The sequence below is a fragment of the Taurulus bubalis genome (genome assembly GCF_910589615.1).
Source record: "Taurulus bubalis genome assembly, chromosome: 4".
NCBI classification, from domain to species: domain Eukaryota; kingdom Metazoa; phylum Chordata; class Actinopteri; order Perciformes; family Cottidae; genus Taurulus; species Taurulus bubalis.
Window position 1 is genome coordinate 26554909 of NC_136592.1, and position 23801 is coordinate 26578709.

A 23801-nucleotide genomic window follows, 5' to 3' on the forward strand; every position below is an offset into this window, starting at 1 on the left:
ATAGAGTATAATCACATGACCTCTACATTCTCTACCGCAGTGACAGCTCGCCCAGCAGGTGGAAAATCAGACAGCTACAGCATAAACAGCATTGCTGCACTGCAGCACTTATAATACACAGTGAGCATAAAAATGTGTGCATATGTCAACATTTTGAAATGAACACGCTGCTATTTAGATCATGTAAATTATAGCAATAAAAGGACATTGTTTTTGAAAACGCAGGCATAAATAACGGCTCCGGCCACACATAATAATGTAATATAAAAGAGACTAGCTGTGGCTCCGATGTTTTGTACTTAAATAATTCTGTCACTGGAGTGAACACAGCTTTGTTTTATAGTGGTAAAGAAAACTACCTTGTGTTTTTAGTTTGATGTTTGCATTTTCCAAACTGCACGCCATTTAAAAGTTAAATCTCTCTTTGTTTTACAGCCAGGACTTGATATATTTGTCAATGCATATTTGTCAATTCAAATGTGAATTAAAGCCACATTAGGTAGTCTTTAACAACTTTAAATCAGAAAACAGGAGACTTTATACACACTATTTTATATATGCTTTTAGCTTTTCAGGCTCTTATAGCTAACCTGTTGGCAAACACTCATTTAAAGTTACTGTGAAGAACACTTTTAACTGGACATCATGAAACGGTCGCGATTACCTACAATAGTAAACAAGACAGGCAGAAGATTAGGCTACTTCTCTTTATTTATTCTTAGCATATTTATTCAGGGTGCCACATTGGCAGATTATGGCAAAATCAGGTTCACCAGAAACTCCAGCAGACGGACCCAGAACCGGCTTCGCTGTCGCCTTCAACCGGCAGTTGGAAGCTTTGACTCCTTGTTGTAGCTTTTAATGTAACTTAAAGTACACATGCAGCAGAAACACATGGCCATAAAGGCCTCCCGATGGAGCCCATTTTCTTGTCACGTGTCAAATGTATTGCAGGCATTGTAGTCGTGATTGAAGCCCTTTTTCTCCTGAGAGAAATGTCTCTCCCCCACTTTGTGCTGGGCAGGTATTTTGTGTGAGCTGCCCGTGGTTTTATGGGGGCGGGGTAGTGAGAGCCATTAGTAGTCAACCATATGTGCGAACCAAAAAGCTGACAAAACCTTTGAAAGCTGCAGAGCTGCAGGGATTAGCAGCCCTAGCTATCCTTTCACATCACAGGGAGTCGTTTCACTCGGTGTTAGTAACAAAAAAAATGCTGCTTAATGGAGCTGTTAGCATAAGCTTTGAAAATGACTGAGTTTAACAGCATGTGGATGGGATTGGCACAGTCATGTATCAAGACCAATCCCCTGGCCAGCTGTTTGACCTTTCTGTCTTCTCTGTTTCAAAAACAGCCCCCACCACTAAAATGCAGGATGTTTTTTTTTATTCATTTAGAAATCAGCTCGCTACCCTTGTAGCTCTCATGCAGAGAGACGCAGGAGGTTTTCCCTCTGCCTTCTACTACTAATGTGAGTAGGGGGAGGAGGAGAAAACCTGAAAAATCATTACTTGACATCCTCACAGAGGCCGATCGGAGCTCGCCAGCATCGTTAAGCGCAACTCATTGGGAAAAAAATGAAAGATGGTGCTGAATAACGCCGAGGATGTTTGCCTCGCTAATGCCAAACCCTGTTTGTGTCCGTCTGGAGTCGGGCCGTTAATCCAGCTTTCATCCCAGGTTCAGATATCAATACCGTGTTAGACGGCTACGGGGCGAGACTGGCTGTCATGCTCGAGGAGAGCAGCCTCTGCTCTACACTCAGCTGCTTCCCATGGAGGGAGAGGGAGCGGACAGGCACACAGTTGGTTGGATTTACTATTCAGCTGTATTGGATCAGTGCTGCCGCCAGACCAGGACAACAACAAAAAGAAGAGGAAACGTGTTTATACCTGTGTCGTTATCATAACCAAGCATTCCCTTCTGATTTGTCATTGGCAGGATTTATGAACGGGTTATAGACCCTCCTCAGATGGAGCTCACCCCGGGCAGCGGAGTGTGGCTCGGCCAGCACGGCCACAAGCACGGCCTGTTCAAGGTAAGACTGATACACACATGCACTTCCCCTCACTCACCTGAACGTGCTTGGCATTCGAGATCGCCCCGTGTAATTGGTTGTGTGTGTGTGTGTGTGTGTGTGTGTGTGTGTGTGTTGGGGGGGGGGGGGATACAGCCAATTGGCAGATACAAGGAAGAAGTACTGAGGGCCCTCCGAGGAACCACAAAAAGCTCAGCGTATGCTGTGAAATGCTCATTCCCACAAGCCCGTTACAAAGATGTCGATTTTTAATCACTGCTCATTTTCCCAGGCTCCTGCATGCGTTCACAGCAGTGAGGGGCTGAGTGTCACAAGACATGCGCATATTCTCGATATTCCCTCCTCTCTCGCCCAGCCATCGGGCAATCAATGGGCCTTTTTCAAATTGTATATCTCACATCTATGTATATTGATTAGCCACCAGGTCCCACAGTGGTGTAAATAAGTTCTCCTCCTCATGCTTGAGAGTGTCGCTGCTGCGCCTCAGCCCTCTGTCCCTCCTCCCTCCTTCATCCCCTCTGGCAGCGAGGCTTCAAGGAGCTCCTTCTTCAGGAGGAAAGCTCTTTTCTTGAAAGCCACAACTCCATCAGCCGGTTCCCTATACCCAAAATCGTCAGTCAGAGTCCTACCCTCTCCGTGTGCAAGGAGCGCTCAAAAGTGTTTGTCAGCAGCCGAGACAGATGGCGTGGAAGTGCATGGGCTTGTGTGAAGTGACGGAGTCCCTTCAGGTTTATGCCGGTTTGAGTCTGAACGCCTGCTGACAGGTGCAATTGTAAAACATTGAATCAAGGACCTGTTGCATATTGTATCAGAGGGGCCATTTAGAGCTTAGCCCTTTCTCATTAACGGTACCCTCATTATCGCCTGCTGTTGCTCATGCATATTCATGAGCCAACATCGCTTAATTTCATGCACAACAACAAGTTGCCAGAGATGCAAATGTAGGTGCAGTTTGTTCATTCAATGTGCGCTTGTCCGCCGAGATCTAAATATAATTAATTAGTACTTGTTGACGGGTTTGGTTACAATCAGGTCTTGGTAAGTTAGCCTACTAGCTAGCTGCAAAGCTACATTTCAGCCTGAGTTAAAACTGTTTGTATACTTTGTAACGTGGAAGATTTGGCAATAATTTCAGTTTAAAACATAAAAAAATAGCAAACATTATCAACAGAGAAGTAACATTTTTGACATTATGCCAATGCATTGCTTTCCAGTTTCTGCCATTTTTGGATTTAACTTAATCCAATAAGCTAATTGTTTTAAACATATACAGTAACACAAACACACGTAAACTAAAGACGAAATATTATAAAATAAGATTTGGTTTGACCGGCTTTTAGTGGTCGAATTTTGTGTGTCCTTGACCTGCTGTTAGTAAGCGGTTGGCTTTAAACAATTTTTTTACTGACTGACTCAATTTAAACTATATGATGCCAGCAGTAGAGGTGAAATGCTGCCCTCCCACCCCAAAGGTTTGGCAAAAAAACGTACTAAAATAGTTGTTATCTTTTATTTCCCAGTCTTTAATTAGCTGAGCGCCGCATAAAGACTGAAAGCAGGGCGAAGCACCTCGCTCGGCTCTCTCCAACGCTCAATACGCCTGCAACCACCTTGAAAACAAATTAACGCCTTCTATCTCGTGTGCTCGATCTACACACAAACAGAAGTTTAAAATAACAATTGCTATTCTACAACTATCTATTGGCCAAGAAGTGGCCAGTGGCTTCAAGAACGCACACGCACACGCACACACACACACACACACACACACACACACACACACACACACACACACACACACACAAAGAGAGATACATATATTGACAGAGACAAAACATATCATCCAACTTTACATTGCTACTTCTTTGCTATTATCTTCGCCCTTTTCTCACCGGCTCCCGTCTACCGGAGTGGATAAATAGAGGCTACTTGTATCTCGTTGTGCCCAAAGCCAAGAAGGGTGGAGGGCATGCTGGGTAACGAGAGAAGAGAATAAAGAGGCAAGAGGCGAAAGAAGTGACACTGCAGTTGGAGATAGGAGGTGAAATAAAGCCGCAGCTGTAATCTATCCCATTCAGGACGCGGGAGTGGGGATAATGATACAATGAGCTAACTAGGCCTTTAAATAAAAACATATTGAGCCTTCGCAGTGGCTCGAGACGGCCCTCGTCCTTGTGCCGCCTCATCCTCCCGGGAGCCTCTGCGTCCGAAGGAGGAACTGTAATAAATTATCTTTATCTAGAATCCATTGTGCCGAGGATGCCGACTCCTCAGGGACGCCGCCGGCTCGTTTGGAAGCGGTGCTTTTGTGAACGGCTCGGTGTGTCATGCACCACGGGATGGTAATGGTAACACTACGGACAGTGGAGGAAAGCTTCGGCGCGTTGCATAAGGCAGCGAGATGAAGGAAAAGCCAAAGTCTGGATATGAGAGATTCAGAGCTTCGATCTCTCACTCAGTCCGTCTTCTACTGTCTCTGTGTCCGTCTGTCTTCTGTTTCCTCTGTTTCCTGGTTGTTTAAAGTAGTTTGTTCACATCTTTGTTCTTTCTTTTTCTTTTTCCCGGAGTTGTATCATCCGCAGCATAATCTCCTCCATACCTGGTGTTCAACCCTCTATCGGTAACAATACACTGCAGTCTCGGGCTAATAACCTGATTTGTAAAAGTAGAAGTAGCAAAAGGAATCTTGTAGGATGAGCTGTAGAAAAAAATTAATGCATTTTAAATCCTTTATGAAGCGCTACACTTTCAACATGCTGTATGTTTTGTGAGACTTCCTTTTCATGGTGGGACTACAGTACCGTGACCCCTAAGTGGTGGAGGGTCGGGGCTTTTGTATAAATGTTTGAATCATTTATATTTTCATTGAATGTATTTTCTTTGTATCTGGATTAGAGTTGGGCTGAGTGCGTAAACTGCACAGTGGAACGACATGTACACAAAAATAATGCAATGTAATAGCGCAGCACAGCAAGTTGTCAACTGGAATGAAAGTGTGCAGCTCTTTGAACATAACCCAACTCCGTTGCAGGAAGTAAACCATAACCAAAATGTGTTCATTTGGACACATGCGAATGACTTGACATGAGCGGGTGAGAACTGACTTGTTCTGATGTTTGCTTGATGCCAGGGCCAAAGAGAACATACACAAGATGCTCAATAATGTCCCCCCAAAATATAGCGACGTTTATGACGTTCCTGCGCACAAAAACTTTGACACCGTTGTTTCAAAGTCCTCCATCCCCTGCATAGAACTGGCAGCCTTTGAGACCCCAAACAAATGTATTGGCTCTTTTTTTACACGCCCCTTTGGCAATTATTATATCTTTTTTCACTTTAATTTGTGCTCTGTGAAACTGAACCAGACTACATAGAGAATTAACCAAAAATATCAACTTCAATCAATAGTTAGTCTCTTTCAAATGTAGCACAAAGTCGTGAAAAAGCCAATCCTTTGTGGAGATCATCGTCATCATTACCATTTCCCTCTCTCTCTCTCTCTCTCTCTCTCTCTCTCTCTCTCTGTTCATCTGCCGTCTTTCTCTCCCCTCTCATTCTTGTTAATTTGTGTTGCTGACACCGCTCTCGTCCCGAGAGATGAGCCTGCAGGTGGAGGTTAAGTCTTCAAATCTGGCTAGACCGAGGAAAGGGTCACGTTGTGCATAATCAAATTGAGAAAATAGAATCACTGGATAAAGCTTTACCCTGGATAATACACTTCTGTCAATGTTGCTGGAAGGCGAAGTGCCAGGCCAAATATGCAAGGCCCATTATTGCTATAATAAACACGCTAACTGGGAATTATGACTGTACACACGAGCAGACAGGCCGAGTGAAGGTAATTTTTATCAGCTATAGTGGAGTGAACTTGTGAACGTTTGGGGACACAAAGAAACAAATGATGCATAAACCGAACACACACACACACACAAAGAGAGAGACCGATATGGACAGTGACAAAACATATCGTCCAACTTTACATTGCATTTCGCATGAAGTCAAGACATCTGTACGTATTTGGATAGTGACACATTTGTAATTGCTCTGTCTCTATAGCGCTAACTTCCAGCTTTACTTTGATTATCTTCTCTCACACACACACATCAGAGGGACAGTGTAGGAACAGTAGCCCGTTTTATTCATAGTCCCTCAACGGGACGCTATGTATTTGTGCGGAGGAAGCTCACATTCACTTGGAGAGACAATAAACTGTTTGGACATAAAAGAAACCCTTGTCGCCTGTTCGTCCCTGGATCATCCTTAAAATGAGATGGTGTGGGGGAAGAAAAAGAAAAAGAAAGTCCCACACTTATGTGGCTGCGAAGACCCCCAAACCTCCTCAAGGCTGCATTAATTAACTTTTTGGCCACTCAGGCTGAAGAAGTTGACGCACAACCCACTCAATTTATCGCCTTGTAAAGTTGCTCTCCTTCCTCCTCCCGCCAGAGCTCCGACTGCAGGTCGGAGGCGGCAGCAAAGCCGGGTCCCGGTCCGCCTGCGGAGGGGCTGGTCGCTGCCGGAGGCCTCGCTGGAGTTTCTGGTGAACCCGCGTGATCTCGCCTGATTTCTCACCTGATTTCTTGCAGAATCCAACTTCATAGAAATTTCAAATCATCTTGCTTACTCATCTTGTTTACTTATGTACGACATAGAGTTGGACTCATTATTAAAATTGAGACGGCCTCATAACCATTTAAAAGTTCCGAACAGTAGCTCTAAACTATACATCAAGGAGACAATGAACATAAGCATTCTTTTGAAGTCATCCCGATGAAAGGAAGAACATAATATTCTATCTTTGAGCTCTGGTTTGGTCTCTATCGACTCCTTGGTTTCGTCTGTCTGCTGTTTGGTGCAGGCAGTTAGGACGCACTGGATTTACAGGTATGCCTTCTGATGAATGCAGTGAGGTTTGGACCACACAGCAAAACCGCAAACTAAGAGTTAAAATAGGCTTTAAAAATCTCTACGTAGCTCTGTGAGTCGGTCTCTGTGGCGTCGTCACTTTTAGAGACCGCCTTCGTATTAAATGCAGTCCCCTCATTTCATTGTTGCTATAAAAATATTGATTAGTGCACCTTTTAACGCTGAGAGTCAGCACTTCCCCCCTCACTCATTTCAAATCCAATGTTCTGTCGCACAGAGACAAAACAGCAGAAAACCTGTCACTGTTGTAACGTTGTGCTGTACATGACTTGGAATGCAGCTGTGCAGTTGAACTTGAGAATCGACATGACCTGAATAGCGCTATGCAAACATATCTGCCATAGGCTTTGGCAGAGGCATGAAACAGGTGTGTGTGTGGGAGAGATTTGATGTCCTCAGATCGAAATTACCTACTGATCACTGACAGTGATGTGTGGGGTGACGTGTGTGGACCTCTGGGACAGACATCTGTGATCTACACCCTCATTTTCATTCTGAGTGACACCCTGACAATCTCGTCTTCGCCATCCACTGTGCCCCCCCCCCCCCCCCCCCCCACTCTCTCTCTCTCTCTCTCTCTCTCTCTCTCTCTCTTTGTGTGTGTGTGTGTGTTCTCAATCTGTGCTCCATGCCTGTTCGCTTCAAGGCTCCCTCTCCCTGTGCCTCTGTTTGAAATGGAGGCAGGTGTTGCTTGCATCCATGCCAGCCAAATGCACTGTAAATGGATTTAGCGTACACACAGAGAGCAGAGCGAGAGACGAGAGACTCAGGGTGGTGCATTCTCAATGTCCTTCCAGCATGTTCTCAGCAGCCACTTTGAAGGAATGGTGGAATTATATTACCCCTGAGTGCGAGCGCCCCGGTGTTTTTACAAGTTTGCTTTTCCATTAGAGAGGGAGCCTATTTTCTGTCACTGTATTTATCATGAAGCCCTCTATTTAGTAGCCATGCACCTATGGAGCCTGTCACTCAGAGTGATTGACAAAGAAGCCGTTCACTTCCCGTTGTGTGTACATTTGCTATAAGTTCAGTTAGGAACGGTTGCTGTATACATGGCACTGCATTATGTTTATTTCCTGTGGTGGTTTTTCACCATTTTGAAAATGTGAGCACTTTCAAGGCTATCGTTAAAATGAAAGAAAGAAGCCTTCGGGGCTGTTTCATTATCGTTTATTGTTCGTCAACTGTTACAGCTCTGGTGCTGATTCAAGTATTTTTTTTAAGTTGCATTTTTACTGTGTATTGATACTAGTAAATGTCAGAATGCTAACATGCTATTCAAAGAGTGTGAACATGGTAAACTGGTATAGCTTACATTTTATGAACTTTTTTCCATAGGGAGAAACAGTTTGAGCAAATACGATAAAAAGCTATGTTCACTATAGTCTTTCTCTGCCGGGTTTTCTGCCATTACATCCAAGGAGATATCCCACGATCTTGCCAATCCATGTGTAACTCTTCCTGTCTTCTCCCTCCCTCTGTGTTGCCAGGGCGTTATCCAGGATGTGAAGTTGATTTTCGCTCCCAACGGCTACATTACACAGTGTCCTAACCTTAACCGCAGTGAGTATCATGATTACACAGGAGTACATCATGTTCTGAACGCGCACAAAGAGTAGGAAGGAGGAAAAAAAGGCGGCGTTATAAAATTGGACCCGCAATGAGCTATGTGTCAGCCGGTGGTGACCTGATCACGGACGAAGCCTCCCCTTCATTTTATCATCTCCCTCGATCCCAGTAATCTTTATTTTGCTGTAATTCAGATTCAGTGCAGCCTCCTCCATCCCCGCCTCGTTTCTCCATCTGTTTACTGTCAAACAGATTAAGATACAAGGCCACCGCTGTCCCACTGTCTCTGTTACGAATCAATAAGGCCTGTAATCACACCTTGTCACTTTATTATTGATGCTAACGCCAGCCACGAGCCTAAGCCTAAGAGTAAACAGATGTGTGAGGGTTCCCTTTTGTTTGCTGGTCGACATGAGTTGTGTCCAAGTACATACATTATATATCGCTTTGTTTACCTATTATCTAAATGCTTCCTTCTTGCTCTTTCTCTCCTTTCCTTCCCTGTTTTGGTGCTTTCCCTTTCCTCCGTTGAGCCTGTCCGACGTGCAGCGATTTCCTGAGCCTGGTGCAAGGCATCATGGACCTTCAGGAGCTACTAGCCAAGATGACCATGAAGGTAAGAGCAATGCATGACCTCACACACACAGAACAATACCACCACCAGCAGCAGCAGCTCACCAGACTCCCAGGCCTATACAATACTAGTGTAGTATCCGTTCGGATTGCATGCCCTCGGAGGGCTGCTGGCATCGGTGTCACAGAGAGGCCTCATTGCTTGTTGACTCCTTGGAAGTAAGGACGAGTTTGGTTGTAACATTAGCATATCCAGCACCCAGCAGTAAACGTGAACTGCAGTCAACGAGCCGCGACCTATAAAAGCCTGCTGCAACATTCTCGACTCAGTCTCAAGGGCCCTGAAGCCCCGCCCACGCTGCTGTACAGTGTACTGCTCACTTATCTTTTTTAACGGTGAACTTGTTGCCTGTCAAAGCCAGCTTTGACAATGCACATCCTTGGTAATACACCCACCATGTAGGAAGTAAATTGAAAGGACGCTTCTCGAGATATGTGAAGGATTCTATGACTAATGGGTAGATGACGCCGCTACAGGGCCACTAGATGTGTCATAGCCAGTCCAGAGGTGCGCTGTACCAATTTTATTGGAGGAGTAGTGGGGGAAAAACAGATTTGTACACACTTCGAGACACAGGTGGGCGTGGCTTATACAGACAGATTCGTCTGGAACTGCAGAATCTAAGAACAACGTTTCTGAGACTTATAGTTCAAAGTTACAGGTCAAAAGTTTGTTGTAATAGCGCCACCATCTAGTCAAATTGCCCCAGCGATGCAGTCTCCAAGTGTAAAAGGGTTCAAGATTTCCACATACACACAGAGAGACAAACAGACAGAGATTACTATATTTTTTGTAAAATGCTGAAGTAGTACATTTCTTGGTGCCACAAATGTTTGTCAGGTTTACAGATAAAAAAAAAAGAAACACGGCATATTTGAAATGTTGGCAACCCTGCCAGTGTTAAATAAAATTACCCAGTTAAAAGTTTCCCTTATTACCTTTCCCAGTTGTAGCTGACAAGCAAATAAATAAATAATGGAAATGAATAAATAACTTTGTTCTTCACCACGGCGGGAGGCAACGGAATCCTTTTGATTTATTTGATGTCTTCATTGTAGTGCATTTTTATTTTTCCTCATTTCATTTCAACAAGAGGCTGCCTCAAAAACGTAGAACATTATTATTGGGAAACAAAAACAAAATGAACATGCACCTTAATCTGTCTATGATTATTCTGTCAGTTGTTATTGCGAGCGCGGATTGAAGTGGTTTTAAAAGACTCAGAAAAGATATTAATGTGCATGTAACAGGGAACAGCAAACAGACAGTTCCTTGGTCCTAGAACTCCTCATATTTCCTTTTTTATCGTGGTTTTGTTTTTTGTAATCGCTCAGGATTAGAGTGATGAAACACTGGAACCGTTTTCACTTTGGAGATACATTTGCATCGCAACAGTAGAGAGAAATGAATTATAGCTCTTTGAGAATGACAGCAAAGAAGAGTATAGAGCCTGTAAATAACTGCTGACGCTGCAACCTGCCTCACACACTGATGCGTGTCCGCTCGCACCGGGTCGTCGGTTCACTAAACCTAAACGTTTTTTAAGGGTTTGTAGAGCATGCATTTTTAATTTAACATTGGGTTAAGGTTGGATCACCGTGTTCAAAAGAGAAAAAGAAAATGTTTTGGGTATGCAACAGTGCAACCGAGGCGCCTACACGGTCTAGAGTCACGCCCCTGAGCATGACTCGATAAAGCAAATTAAAAGTAGTAGCTTACGTTATTTGTACAAAACGAACAGGCATGGGAGACTCGTCGAAGTGTGCACGGCTACGTCCTGCAAAACGTTCACCAATCTGGGTGAAATACCGTGTTCTTTGAGAGTCCCGTGTACTTACTTGCTTGTCCAGGAGCTTTTGACCATATTACACTGTCCTCATCAGCGGATGGAGTTTGCTCATTTACAATTGTGCTGAAACTGGAAAAAATAATTGAGTTTTTGCTGCTTGGGGGAAAAACCTAAACTTCAAGTTTGGCGGATTTTTGCTCTTTAATGTCAGCTGAAGTAGGAACGGAAAGAAGGATTAAGGGAAGGATGGGAGATTATATGTTTTATGAGCTTATTTTGTGTGTTTTTTTTAAGTACAAGCTGTACTTGAGTTTGAAGGTCATTCCTTGTTTGGTCTTTTAGTGTGACCGGTTCAGGATGCAGAGATGATCCACACAATGATTTAGAAGATTCGCTTTGCCCGTAGCTTTGAAAGCTTTGCACAGCATCTGCTACTTGGGTCGGGTTTTTGACATATTTGTACAGTCTTTACTTTATATTTATATGTCTGTCTATATTCTATCTTCAAGGAGTTTATTTTATGTGAATTGCTCGTTCTATAAATCCCATTTAAAGATGCATTTAGCTGCTTGTATTTAATAATCATTACTGACTAGAAGGGCTTCTGAGCTACACTTATATTCTCTATGATTATCTGTTCGTCTGTCTATTAGTGTGACTATTATTGGGTTTCGTATGTTGTCTGCTGTGACCTGTCTTTATTAAACGTCTAATCTTAAACTCCTGATTACACGTTGTTGCTAGTCCACCTTTTGATTACAGTATATGGGAATTATACTGTAATATACTGAGTATATGCGCAAATATAGACATTCAAAGTGATTCATTTATATAATTTAAATATCTGCTGCGTATGCGAATCCAGGGAAGTAAACAAGTCACCGTTCTGCAACGGTACATCTCGATCACTTGAACGCGAACAGTAGTTGGCTAGCATTAGCCTAGCATGGCAAAACAAGTAATAGCAACTAAGTTACTAGAAGGAAGAAGAAAGTATCCTTTATTAAACCCCTTGGGGAAATTATTCTCTGCATTTGGCCCATCGCTGGTTGGGGGGCGGTGGGCAGCCCTGGGGAGGGGGCGCCCGGGGGGCAGTTGGGGGTCTTGCTCAGGGACACTTCAACATGTGAGCTATGGGGGGACTGGGTTTCGAGCCGGCTACCTTGTGGTTGCGGGACGACCACTCATCCCCCTGAGCTACAGCCGCCCCGAAAACTACTACTGCTTAGCTACGACGCCTGCTGTATTTGAAATTGCACTCTAACATACTACATACTCCATTCTCAGTCAGCATGTACCGCATAATGCCTACAAAATGGAAGTTTAAGTATGATTTTACCCGGTGTGCGAAATACCTGCTGGCTATTGAGAGTGTCCCGACCCCCACCCTACCTAGTGCTCCAAACCGGAAAGGTGTCAGGGAATGGCGACTGCATTGGCACAACAGGAGGCTAACAGGTGGCGTGCTTTCGGCAGTGCAGCCACGGGGGAACGCAACATCTGCATAACTGTGTGTGTGATTGACTGTGTGCATGAGTGACTGCTATCCGGTGGGAGGGAATGGAGCAAGGACATCTTGGCGGGCGGGTGAGCCATAGAATAATTTTGGGTTTAAATAAGGGTGAAATGAAGAACATTACCCTACCGCTGTGTCAACGCATCCTCCTTCACATGAACACACCCCAGCCTATTGCCACCTGACCTCAATGCATCCTCCCTGCTGCGGCTCGTATAAGCAGCCGTCTCCAGCGTTAAATGGCTGTCTGCACGGTGGAGATTTGAGTTATTCAGCGTGAGGTGAATAATTGCTCGGTCCTGAGTGTATCATGTCAAGGCGAGGCGAGATGACAGTGGGATCTGTGTGGATTAGCACGGCATTATTCGCATGTATTGTACCTGTTTGTGAGAAGAGTTTACGCCAAAAGGCGTCTCAATACATCTTTTTTTATATAATACTACGGCATGGAGTATCTACACAGATACTATTCCAATATAAATATTTTTTTTTAAAGGTAAGAGCACCCAAATTACACACAAAAAACTCTAATGCTAAATAGCCATTTTGTTTCTGCGTCTCATGTTTCTGCCTTCAAAGCCAGATGAATTAGTCCAAATAAAATAAATAAATAAAACTGTCTGACAGCTGTATCTCAAAACCGTCTGCATGGATAGATGCTGCGAGAGGTAAGTGGATATTATGGGTGAACTGAATACCTATATACCATCACGGTCCATTGGCAATCATCTTTACATTTAGTGATTTTTGATAAGCCTCTTATTTATGCCAGAAATGCTTGGCCCTGTGAAAACAACTCTCTTGGAACCCCAACATTGTACATTTCCATATCATGTTCCAGACACCCCGTTTATTCTTAAGCCATAAGCCATTTGCTTCGGAATAGCTATATAAATATACGGATGCGTGAATCGTTAAAGATTCTCCTCCATTGCTGCTTCAGTGGATTCCCTCGTGTGTACGCCATGAAAGCGGTTTTGAGTGCATTCAGTGTTCCTACTAATAACGGAGGATTCAGGGTCCATGTGTCAGCTGTATAAATGTGTGTTATTATTGCAGAATAGCTGGTTTTATTTCCTGGCAAGTAGAACCCAAAGTAGCTCCCCGCAGTATGCACATAAAACAGCAGTTCTGTGTTGACTCTGGGTTGGACTCCAAGACGAGGTTTAAGATGAATTATGAAAAACTGAAGTTAGTTTGGTAAAGTTTGTCGAGGCTTGCACGGTTTGCCCTGATCCACGTTTTCTCCCGAATCTCAAAGTTTTTTTGTTTTGTTTGTTGATTTAATGTATTATCATAATTATTTGTATATATATATATATATATACTGTGCATTTTTCTTATTATTCTATCCTATTTTTTTTATATTTTATTGCTTACCTGTATGTATAAATGTTGCTGTAGCGAAAAAATTTCTATCTATCTATCTGAGGTGCCGAGTGCCAAGTTATCATGATCCATTGATGGAATTAACCCAGTTATCCAAATAGATTAGATTTATTTATTTAAGTGTGGAGCATTTAGGGCATATTATGTATATAAGAAGTAGACAAAGTCCCAGCGGCGTAAAAAGATGTTTTTTTAGAACTGACGTTTTGAAGCCTTGAGTTTGCGTTTTGGCCATTGCCAACAATGCGGGTCCTTTTCATGGAGGCCACTATGTTGCAGCATCTTTCAACTGGAGCCCAGAACGGACAAACCAAACACTGGCTCGGTATAGAGTCAGATGTTGTTTACACAGCACTATCTGAGAGGACTTGATTGGAAACTGTTTAGAAAAGGTCAGGCTCTTTCAAAACACAGTTAGAAATTGATTGAATAAAACCATCAGTCCATCAAACTTTTGTCGAAGCCAACCAGGAAAAGAGCAAAATACTATTTCCATCAAGAAAATGTTTCTATGCTTCCTTTACTGTTATTTTACTCAACAAATCCTCTTCTGTTGTGATATAACTGATGCTATTGCAGCATTTACACCGTGATTCTCCCGCAATCTCCTGACATTGCAAAAATCCAGCTGCAGGTAGATCTGCATCCTCACCGCGAGATGCCTCCAAATCCTGCGCACTGTCCCTTTAAGGGCTTAAGGTGTATCTTTGCAGCATATGCACATAGCCGCGTTACAGTGAAGCTAGCATTCACTTTCTCAAAGATATTTGGTACATCAGTGTATTGTTGCAGTATCAGGAGGTAAAATCTACTTTAAACCAACTAAATTATAACCTACCCGTTGATTTTCATGCCTAGAGTGCTGTTAACCCCTTGTGTAAAGGCGCAGGTTATAAAAAACAAACAGAATTTCCCTTTTAAATGTAATTCTAGCAATGTGTAGTGGGGGTAACTTATACAATATTTAGGCTTACTTATGAAGGCGAGGAGTGAAGGATTCCCACACTTGCTGTCTGCCCATTCACATCCTGACCATCACTGGCATTTAAAGATGCATTGATCTCCAGTACTGAGCCATCAAACGAGCCATCAGGCTTCTGGAGCGCCAGTGTGGGTTTGTTTCATTGTTACAGCTGAAATGTCCATTTATGGCAGACGCCCCAGATATGAATTACAAACCATATTTAATGAATTGCTCTTGGCCCAAGACTGATCTGGACTCAGAAGTTAAACAGGTGTGACATATCCGTCACACATGCACGCAAACAATAAAGATTAAAGGCATTTTTCCTTTGTCTTCAGCTTTTAAGTCAGTATTTCTCTCATGCCTCTGTGGCTCATGTATCAACCATAGGAGATACATGCCCATTAGCCTCTGACTACGTTGTGTGATATCACCAAGGCATTTGATACTCACGTTGTACAGGAGCAGTATTCCTCTGTGGTGCCTGGAGGCAGCCTCTCAGCCTTTGAAACGGCATTTCAAACATTTTGTTTGGGGCTTTGACAGGACACATCTCCACCGCTCACAGCTCACACGGCTCTCCAGAAAACCAGTCGGGACTCTTCCAGATGACGTTAAAAGCCTAAGTGACATCCAGCAATTTCCTCTTTTTTTATTTATTTATTTTTTCATTTATTTTTTCCCTGCCTCTTATCATTTCGAGCCCTCTCCTTCTGACTCTGTGGCCTGAGCAGGTCTCCGAGGAGCAGAGGAGGCGGAGGCAGCGCAGCCTTTAGTGTCTTAGGCCTGCAATTTCTGAGTTGACCCACGCTGCACGAATCAATCGGACCTTTGAATTCCCCCACCTTTCTACCCTTCAAACAGGACTCTGATTGTATAAACGCGTGGGTCAGACAGTACTTGTATTTTAATAGATATATTAACTTACGTGTGAACTGCTGTTTGTGTGTAACCAGCCGGCTTGGCCTTGAGTAGGAGCCTTTGATGGATGCAGTGGGCTGAAAAAAAAAGTATTATAGATTTATTATAGATTGACATGTGGTTACTTGAAATGATACTAGGAAAACAAACCACCGTTTACATTGAGTTTTGGATCAACAAGATGCCAGGTTATTGACGAATAATCTCCTTTGCTAAAATATGAACATGAACTCTTCCAGTTTGAGCTTTAAATGTGGAGCAACAGGCCTTGTGAACAAATCCAACTCCTTCTCCTCGAAATTACATTCAGCATATATACAACGGGAAACACATTTGGAGAGGACCACTTCGCTTATCTTTGTTTTATCAACCAAATCAGGTCATCATTTTGTTTTTGCAAATCACAAAATGTTAATTCTTGACATAATCTCCAAAACTTGACTGTCACCATATTGAATGAGTTTTTCCTACAATATAAACTCTGGCAATACAATATCAATTGTTGCACAAAAAATAGCTACGTAGGTCTTTCCTCACTGGAAGAAACGATAAATGATCCAGCCAGCAATTACGTGTCAAAACACACTGGGCAATAATTGCAATTTATGACAAATTAGTAATATATGAACAGAATTTCTAAGAGACACGTTTGTTAAATCCTGATTTTAAAGTTAATCCTGGTTTGTGCGGCCTACACTTTGTGCCCCACCCCGTGACGCTTTTGTCAGTCAAAGATGCATCACTTTCTGTTGAGACAACCGCCGAGAGTGTTGGGCGTGAAATAAGCCGACGAGGAAGAGCAGATCAGTGTGTGCGAGTAAAAGGGGAGTGAGGCAGGATCGTGGCTGTCAGTCCTGTCTGTCATTTCTCAGTAGATTATAGCCTGAGGTCTGCAGCGTGAGCTGAATGGTGATCACTTATTATTCTGTGCCCTTCTAATGAGCGCCTCCCAGCGGAGCAGCCCTCAGTGAGAACGGACCGGGGTACGCTGGGGGCGGTGTGTGTGTGTGTGTGTGTGTGTGTGTAGAGGTTCACCCTACACTGAGACTTCCGATTTGTTTTTGCGACTGCTGATTCTGTGCTCGTCCTCAGTTGAACTACGCGGAGTCCCGGCTGACCCAATTGGAGGGCTGTCACTGCGAGAGGACCTGCAGCGCCAACAGCGTGGTCTACCGGGACAAGGAGCTGTGGGTGGAGCCGGAGAACTGCAGGAACTGTGCATGTAAGGTGAGTGTCACCTTCATCCCACACCATCAAAGACGGAGGCGAAAATCACAAATGTGCCTCAGGGAGACTTTACAATCTAAACAGCATACCTGCCTCTGAGGCCCTTGATTCAGAACAAAACCAATCTTTTTAATAGAAAAATGTAAGAAATCTCAGAAAGAGCAACACAGGAGGGAAGGGCCTCTGTCCCTGAATTGAGACACGTGCAATACATGCATGTCCTTGTGTGGAAATTAACAACAACCAAAATTGGCAGCTGTAAGAAAATGATTCTGACCTGTTGACCAGATGCGGTCCAATTGAGATGCAACATCTCTTCTGCCAAAGAGTCCTGGTCAAGAGGGGCAGCAAGTAAAACAAACAACAGGCAACCAATCATTCAGGAATCATAGGCTGAATTCAGGGCACTTGTTGAGAGCAACTAAATTGTTCAGTCATCACAGATAAATATGTTAGGAGAGGGTTGAGATGGAAGTGTGCGTTCCAAGCTTGTGTGGCGTGAAAGGAAAAGGCAGCTAAAGTCAGCTGACTGGGACCATGTGGAGAATTTTCTAGGCTTACAATTTATCTAGTGTTAAATATGTTAATGTCAGAAAACTGGATATTATTTTTTTTAGCAGTAATTTAACCAGTAACGACTTAAAACCCCCCCCAAAAAAACATTAAATGGGGTAAACACAGCGAAGTCCATTTATTCCCCCTTTAAGTAGCTTTAAGAATATTGAAATCATCTCATTCGTCACTGTCTGAGAGTGGCTTAATCATTTATAAGTATTTCTTGAAGCATTCTTGCCTTTTACAGTAGAAAGATGACAGGAAATCAGGCGAAAGACAGACGGGGAATAAAAGTCCCCTGGCCACACGTGAATAGTCTGTGAACAACCAAAGTGCCCCAATAGTATCACCCAAATGCATTTACAACCTTTTAAAACAAAATAAGACTTTCAAGACATAATAGGCAACTATAAGATGAAGCTAGAGGTTTGAGGTACACCAAAAATGGCAAACATAAGGATTTATAACAACATAACCTCTGAAACACCTTCAGCGTCACAGATTGTTGATACATAAAGGGATCTGAGGGTCGTTTTTTTTATTATTATTTTGTTCCTTTCGGAAGTCTCTACAACTTTTATGTCCTCCACTGTCAACACTTAGCTTCTTTAACTTGTCTTCCCGTCAGACCTCCCTCGCTGCCGGCCCCAGCATCGTGTCTCCCTGCCTCCTGCCCGCCTCCTAACAAGCGCCTCCCTGCCTGCACTCATGCATACTGCGGGAGCCAGACTTTGAAATGTGTTGAATCAGGCCATCCCGGGGCCCCGGGGAATTAGACTTGCTGCATCATTGCACATCAAGCACGGGGTGGAGTTTAGTCGGTCCGATTTCCTCCCGCGGACATGCCATTAACTGATAACCGCGGCGTCCCGGGGGAACCATTTTCGATGACTCATGAAATGAGGAGGCGCTCGCAGACAGAGAGATATCGGCCCAAAAAAAAAAATGAAGGCAGCCCTTCAGGGCCCGAATAACCACCTGCTATCAGCAGGCCGCTCGGTTTCAAAACCCGCCATCCTGCGCTCGTTGATGAATCTCTTATCTGATTATATGACATTATACGTTTTTTTTATTATTATTCCTAAATATGATAGCTTTCAGCTTTAGATTGCAGTCTTGAAGGTGGGATTCTGAACAGTTTTTGGTTAGTTTGCATGGCGCTGACATTAAAAGCATTCTCCGCTCAGGGTTGAGCTGTAATGTAAGCGGTATTGAATTAACTCTTTGCTGGGTAATGGGGAACATTTTATTTTTCCCAGATAAAGATATCCAATTCCATGAATGATTGAGCAAGTGTAAATTGAGACATAAAAAAGAAGCAGGCAACGTGCTGATTTATTTTAGCGGTGCTACAGGCAAAAAGCCGAGTGTTCACATGAGCGTTGGCGTTCTGCTCCGGATGTTTCTTCCAGAATGGCGTGGTGGAGTGTCGCAGGATATTCTGTCCTCCAGCTAACTGCTCAGAGGACTCGCTGCCCGTACACGTTGATGGGACCTGCTGCAAGAAATGCAGACGTGAGTATCAGCAGCACACGTGTTGAGATCAATCTGTGAAAATGTCCATCAGCTCTCGAACAAAAATACCTTTCGCAAATCAAGTCACGGCCGCTGCTAAAGACTTCTCAGAAGCGGGAAAAAAATCCACCGTCCGTGTTGCTCAGCCTATACCTTGTAGATCTACTACTCATATTCTGTCTCTCAAACCAGCATAGAGCTAAGAATGATGTCATCTCTCCGAAGCTGCTTTCTTGAAAATCCGTTCTTCTCTATAATCATTTTTGGTTTTATCTATACATGTCAATGGAGACTCTTTCCACAATGCCTGACGCTTAAAATAACACTCAAAAACAAAACAAGCACTCTTATTGGACGTAAATGATGGTGCCAGCTTGCCCCGGTTACAGGATTACGTTGCAGGTGTACATTTTACATTTTTCGAATCGCTGTCAGTTAGATGAGAAAACGTGGGCAAATAAGGTCCGGCTTGAGAAATACTGAAGTTATCCTTTGAGGATTGTTGATATCCTTTTTAATTGGATGGTGAAGTAATATGTCAAGGTAATGACACTTAAATGTGTGACATAAGCGTGAATAATTGACAATTTGCTAAAACTCTTCCTCAAGCGGCGATATTTGATCATAGCTAAAGGTAGCGCGCTTTGATTTTCTCCACATGTAGAAACGACGTACCGTATATTTCCAGATTTTGGAGGAGGATGTTTTTAATTTGATTTCTGGAACCAAAAAGACAAGAGCCAAAGTCCTATCTGGGTCGTTTTACGGCAGTGTACCAGTGTCACACTCCCTGTTCTCTGCTAGTGAGAGGTGACGGTCATTATTTGCCCAAACACAAACGTTTGAAGGTAGGGATTCATGAATATGAACATAAACATAGGTTGTATATGAACAAAGCGCCACTGCTGTTGTTTTTGACGGTCCTCCGTGCGTCGCTCAGCGTGTTTGCTTCACATCCTTTTTGATGCTCTGCTGGCACAACGAAACCAGTATAAACTATCTGAAAGAGCAGAGATCCCAGTGGTTTTCATGGACGCTGAATAGGAAGCTCTATTTCGAGTATAAAGCACACAGGGGTCTGGCAGTGGCTCGCAGGCCCACAGACGACCGCGTTTCTCTCGCTATCCTGCAAAAACACTGAATCCCTGGAGGAGAGTTCCTCTTTGAATAATTCTAGCCCTCCTCTTCTGCCTCCCTCCCTCCACTCGCTGCTCCTTCCTCCTCTTCCTCCCCTGTGAACATCAGAGCTTTGGCACAGACGGACGAGGGAGCAGCGGTCCAGAGCTGCGACTGAGCGCCGCGCGGCCCCGCCCCCCCTGGAGAGGAGGACTTCGTATCATGTGCTTCATTTTCTATTTCTGCTTCACCGCCGGAGGATTATGCAGAAGGCTCTCTCCTCTGTTGTATTCTTAATGCGCCGTTACATTTCCTCTTCGCTTATGCACACAAGCCATGAACAACTTTGCTTCTGACAGAATTAACTATGCAGAACTTCAGGCGGGGAACTTTGTCTGTTTTTATTCCCCAAGCGCTTCTCTTCTTTTAGGAGCACCACAGGACCCGATACTGTCTTGAGTAATACTTATTTTTCACAGTTACTGTACTTACCTGTGATACTCAAGCAGTTGTGTCTTTGTGCCCACAGCGAAATGCACCTACATGGGCCAGACCTTTTCCGAAGGCCAGCGCTTTCTATCCAGGAGCTGCAGGGAATGCAAGGTAACGTTTATCATCTTAGGGGGCAGTTCTTTCACCAGCATCTGGCCTCCATTCTGCAATAGAATATACCATGCAGGACTTCTCTTTCAGCCTAAATGCGTCATGAGTATGCGTGGCGGACCGCTCGGTGTGTGTTATTCAATTAGCCAGTGGGCCATATTAGTTTTCCCTCCGTCCCCCAATCTGTTCAATCTACCTTTTTCCCTTCTCTCTAATGGAGAGAACCGGGTAATTAGAAAGAATATGAAACACAGCAACACAAAGGCCTGATTTGAAAAGAATCTTCATCACCGCGTGGATTATAATTAGAGTCATTATTCCAGTTCACCATTGAACAGAGGTGAGCTTTCTTCACTGAGGAGCCACTTATCTTTAAAGACGCTCTTTAAGGGGAAAAATTTGCGGGTTTTTTTGCATGTAATTGCTTCCAAAGTGTCGCACAGTGAATTGCTGAACTTATTATTTACCTTCAGGCAACTCAAAACATCATTATTTTGAGCAATTACTGCCAACCTTTACCCAGAGAGTTAAACCCTGCTTGTGACCAATCTCTGGGTGCTTTGAGAAAGTTCTATTCTGAGGCGTTCAGGGGGTCTCTTTTGTCAGAGTTTAATCCACGACCGCCCACGAATCCACGTTGTTTCTCCACGTCGGCCCATGTAGCTGTCCCCTTTACCATCACGGCAGTGGGAAGTGGGGGAAGCATCGATGAACATACGCCTTGACATGTTGAGCGAGTAAGAGAGAGGGGCGGTCGGTGGTGTGTCAAGTCGATTTTGATTATATAGCCCTACACCACAAATGACAGGTTTGCCTCAAGGGGCTCTATCATCTGGACAACATGCGACACCCTCAATGCGGCGCCATCTGTACGGATGAGTGACACTCAGCAGCTCAAATTGTCACCCAAAAAAAAAACAACGCTGTGTTTTCCTTCACTCAATGGCGTTAGCGATGCCATCATGGCTGCCTGACATGGGCGAATATTAATGCTAGTACTGAAACGATGAGTTGATAAGTTGATCCTGCAGTTAATCAGGCATGTATTGACAACTCTTTTCGAATGTTTACGTGTTTTGTTACGGGTTGTCTGTTCGTACTTGGTTCCATTCTCGCGAACGCGATACCTCAGGAACGCCTAGAGGGAATTTCTTCCGCTCGGACTCTTGGATGAACTGGTTCGAATTCGGTGGTCAAAGGTCAAGGTTACCGTGACCGCACGTCTGTCACATTATTGTGAACGTGATATTTTAGGAACGCCTGGAGGGAATTTCTTCAAAATGTGTTGGCACAATATGTCTGACTGGATGCAGTTTTAGTGATCTTGGACGGACACGGCTGTAAACCGCATTTTGACTGTGAGGAGGTAGCTGCAGTATGTTTTTACATCATTATAAGGTTTTCAGACAAAACAAGCTATTTGCATGAATAACCATAGCATTATTAAGTATGTCTTTACTCTCCTCTCAGCTCAGCATTGGTGTGTCTTTAGCTAACTCTTATCTACCTGCTGTCTGGCGCTGCACAGATAGCGTACGTGAGTTTCTGAAAAGCCTTGATGAGTGGACTGTGCAGGCCTTCAAACCAAAACAAAGAGTTCGTTGCTCTCACTGATAAAATGCTCAGGCGATACTATGAAAAGATGACACTGGGAAACGGTTAACACGGTTCCTAGAATGGCGCGACATTGGAGGAGGTTGAACTGAAGGAGGATTTGAGTCGATACCTTCGACCTTGAGAGGTCTGGTCCCCACGCAGCAGCCAGACTGTTTGTTTTAAAGGCACCAGGGGGAAGATGACACAGTGTTCGATCTCCCTTTTTGTTTCCCGTCTTTTATGGCGCCTATCTGTACCTCACCTGCTATCTGTGTTCATGCCCTCCTCTTGAATGTGAGCGGCGTATACAGCCTCACCGTCTTTGTTGTCATGGCAGTGTCCTTGAGTCAGGGATATCTGAGAGTACTCTCATTTCAACATCTTGAAACGTCTTTTTTGTTTTACCTTCCCCCGTTGTTGCTTCATACATTTCAAAGGCGATGTCATTCTCCACTTTTGTTACGTTCAAATTGTAAGGTTGAAACTGGCATAATGTAGCTCTACCCGCAGGCCTTTATGACAGGTCAGAGAGCTGGAAATATTTAATAGACTAAACATAATAAACAAGGTTACATTTGCAGGGTTGTAAAACATGAAGGTTTGATATTTAACAATTATAACAAGTATGGGCCATTATGTGACTTGCTACAGACACAATCATCAGAATTTGATGTCATTCTTTAAAAAAAAGAGGAGGACTTGGTTACATTACATTATTTATATGAACGAAGGTTGAACTGGTAGAATCTGACTCTTATATTAATATTGCATCTGTTGTAGCTGGGCAGGTAGACAAAAGATAAAACGCATTACAACAAATACATTGCTTAAAACAAGTACAATGCATAAAGGTCCATCAACGTGAGATGTTGAATATAATCAGTTGGATAAATAAAAGACAATCATTGGTGCTGACTTGAGCCAAAGCTTGAGGCTGGTTTTAAACACTGCAGAGCTTCCTGGGTCTCTAGTGTTTGTGAGAATGGAAATTCGGAAAGAGCTACATTATATTCACAGGACCTTCTGTCTGTCAGCCTCATTGGAAAAGTACACAGTTTAAACAATCAAAGAGCTAATAGAACAATGGCCAAGCATTGGGGAGAGAAAAAAAATGCTGATTTTAACAAAAATGTCTGTAGGATTGTAAAAAAAAAAAAAAAAAAAAAGACATAATACAGACAGAGAATTGTATAAAAAATTGTTAGAAAATGTACAGGAAAACTCATCTCTAATGCAATATTGACAAGAAATAATCAACAGGAAATAATCTGCATCTGTTAATTGTACAGTTTATCAGTTGTTCTGTGCTATTATTGTCATGCATTGAATATAATATGAAATATCCATGAAATATGTCCCTTAGTGGGGGGCCGTCAATTGACCGAATAATAGAAAAGGTGTCCATTAAGGTAAGAGGTTGGGAACCACTGAGTTATAGAATGACA

At 43.4% G+C, this 23801-nt stretch overlaps 1 protein-coding gene across 1 annotated transcript in view; it reads left to right on the forward strand.

The window, feature by feature from the left end:
• The window catches only part of LOC306735257 (protein kinase C-binding protein NELL1-like), a gene marked incomplete at its 5' end in the record, with an annotated part of 216717 nt that overhangs the window by 67093 nt on the left and 125823 nt on the right, over window positions 1-23801 (forward strand). Inside the window, 6 exon segments of the mRNA XM_079216712.1 lie at window positions 1940-2036; window positions 8453-8525; window positions 9065-9147; window positions 16837-16971; window positions 18939-19041; window positions 20687-20760. Of these exon segments, the coding sequence (XP_079072838.1) occupies window positions 1940-2036; window positions 8453-8525; window positions 9065-9147; window positions 16837-16971; window positions 18939-19041; window positions 20687-20760 (565 nt within the window).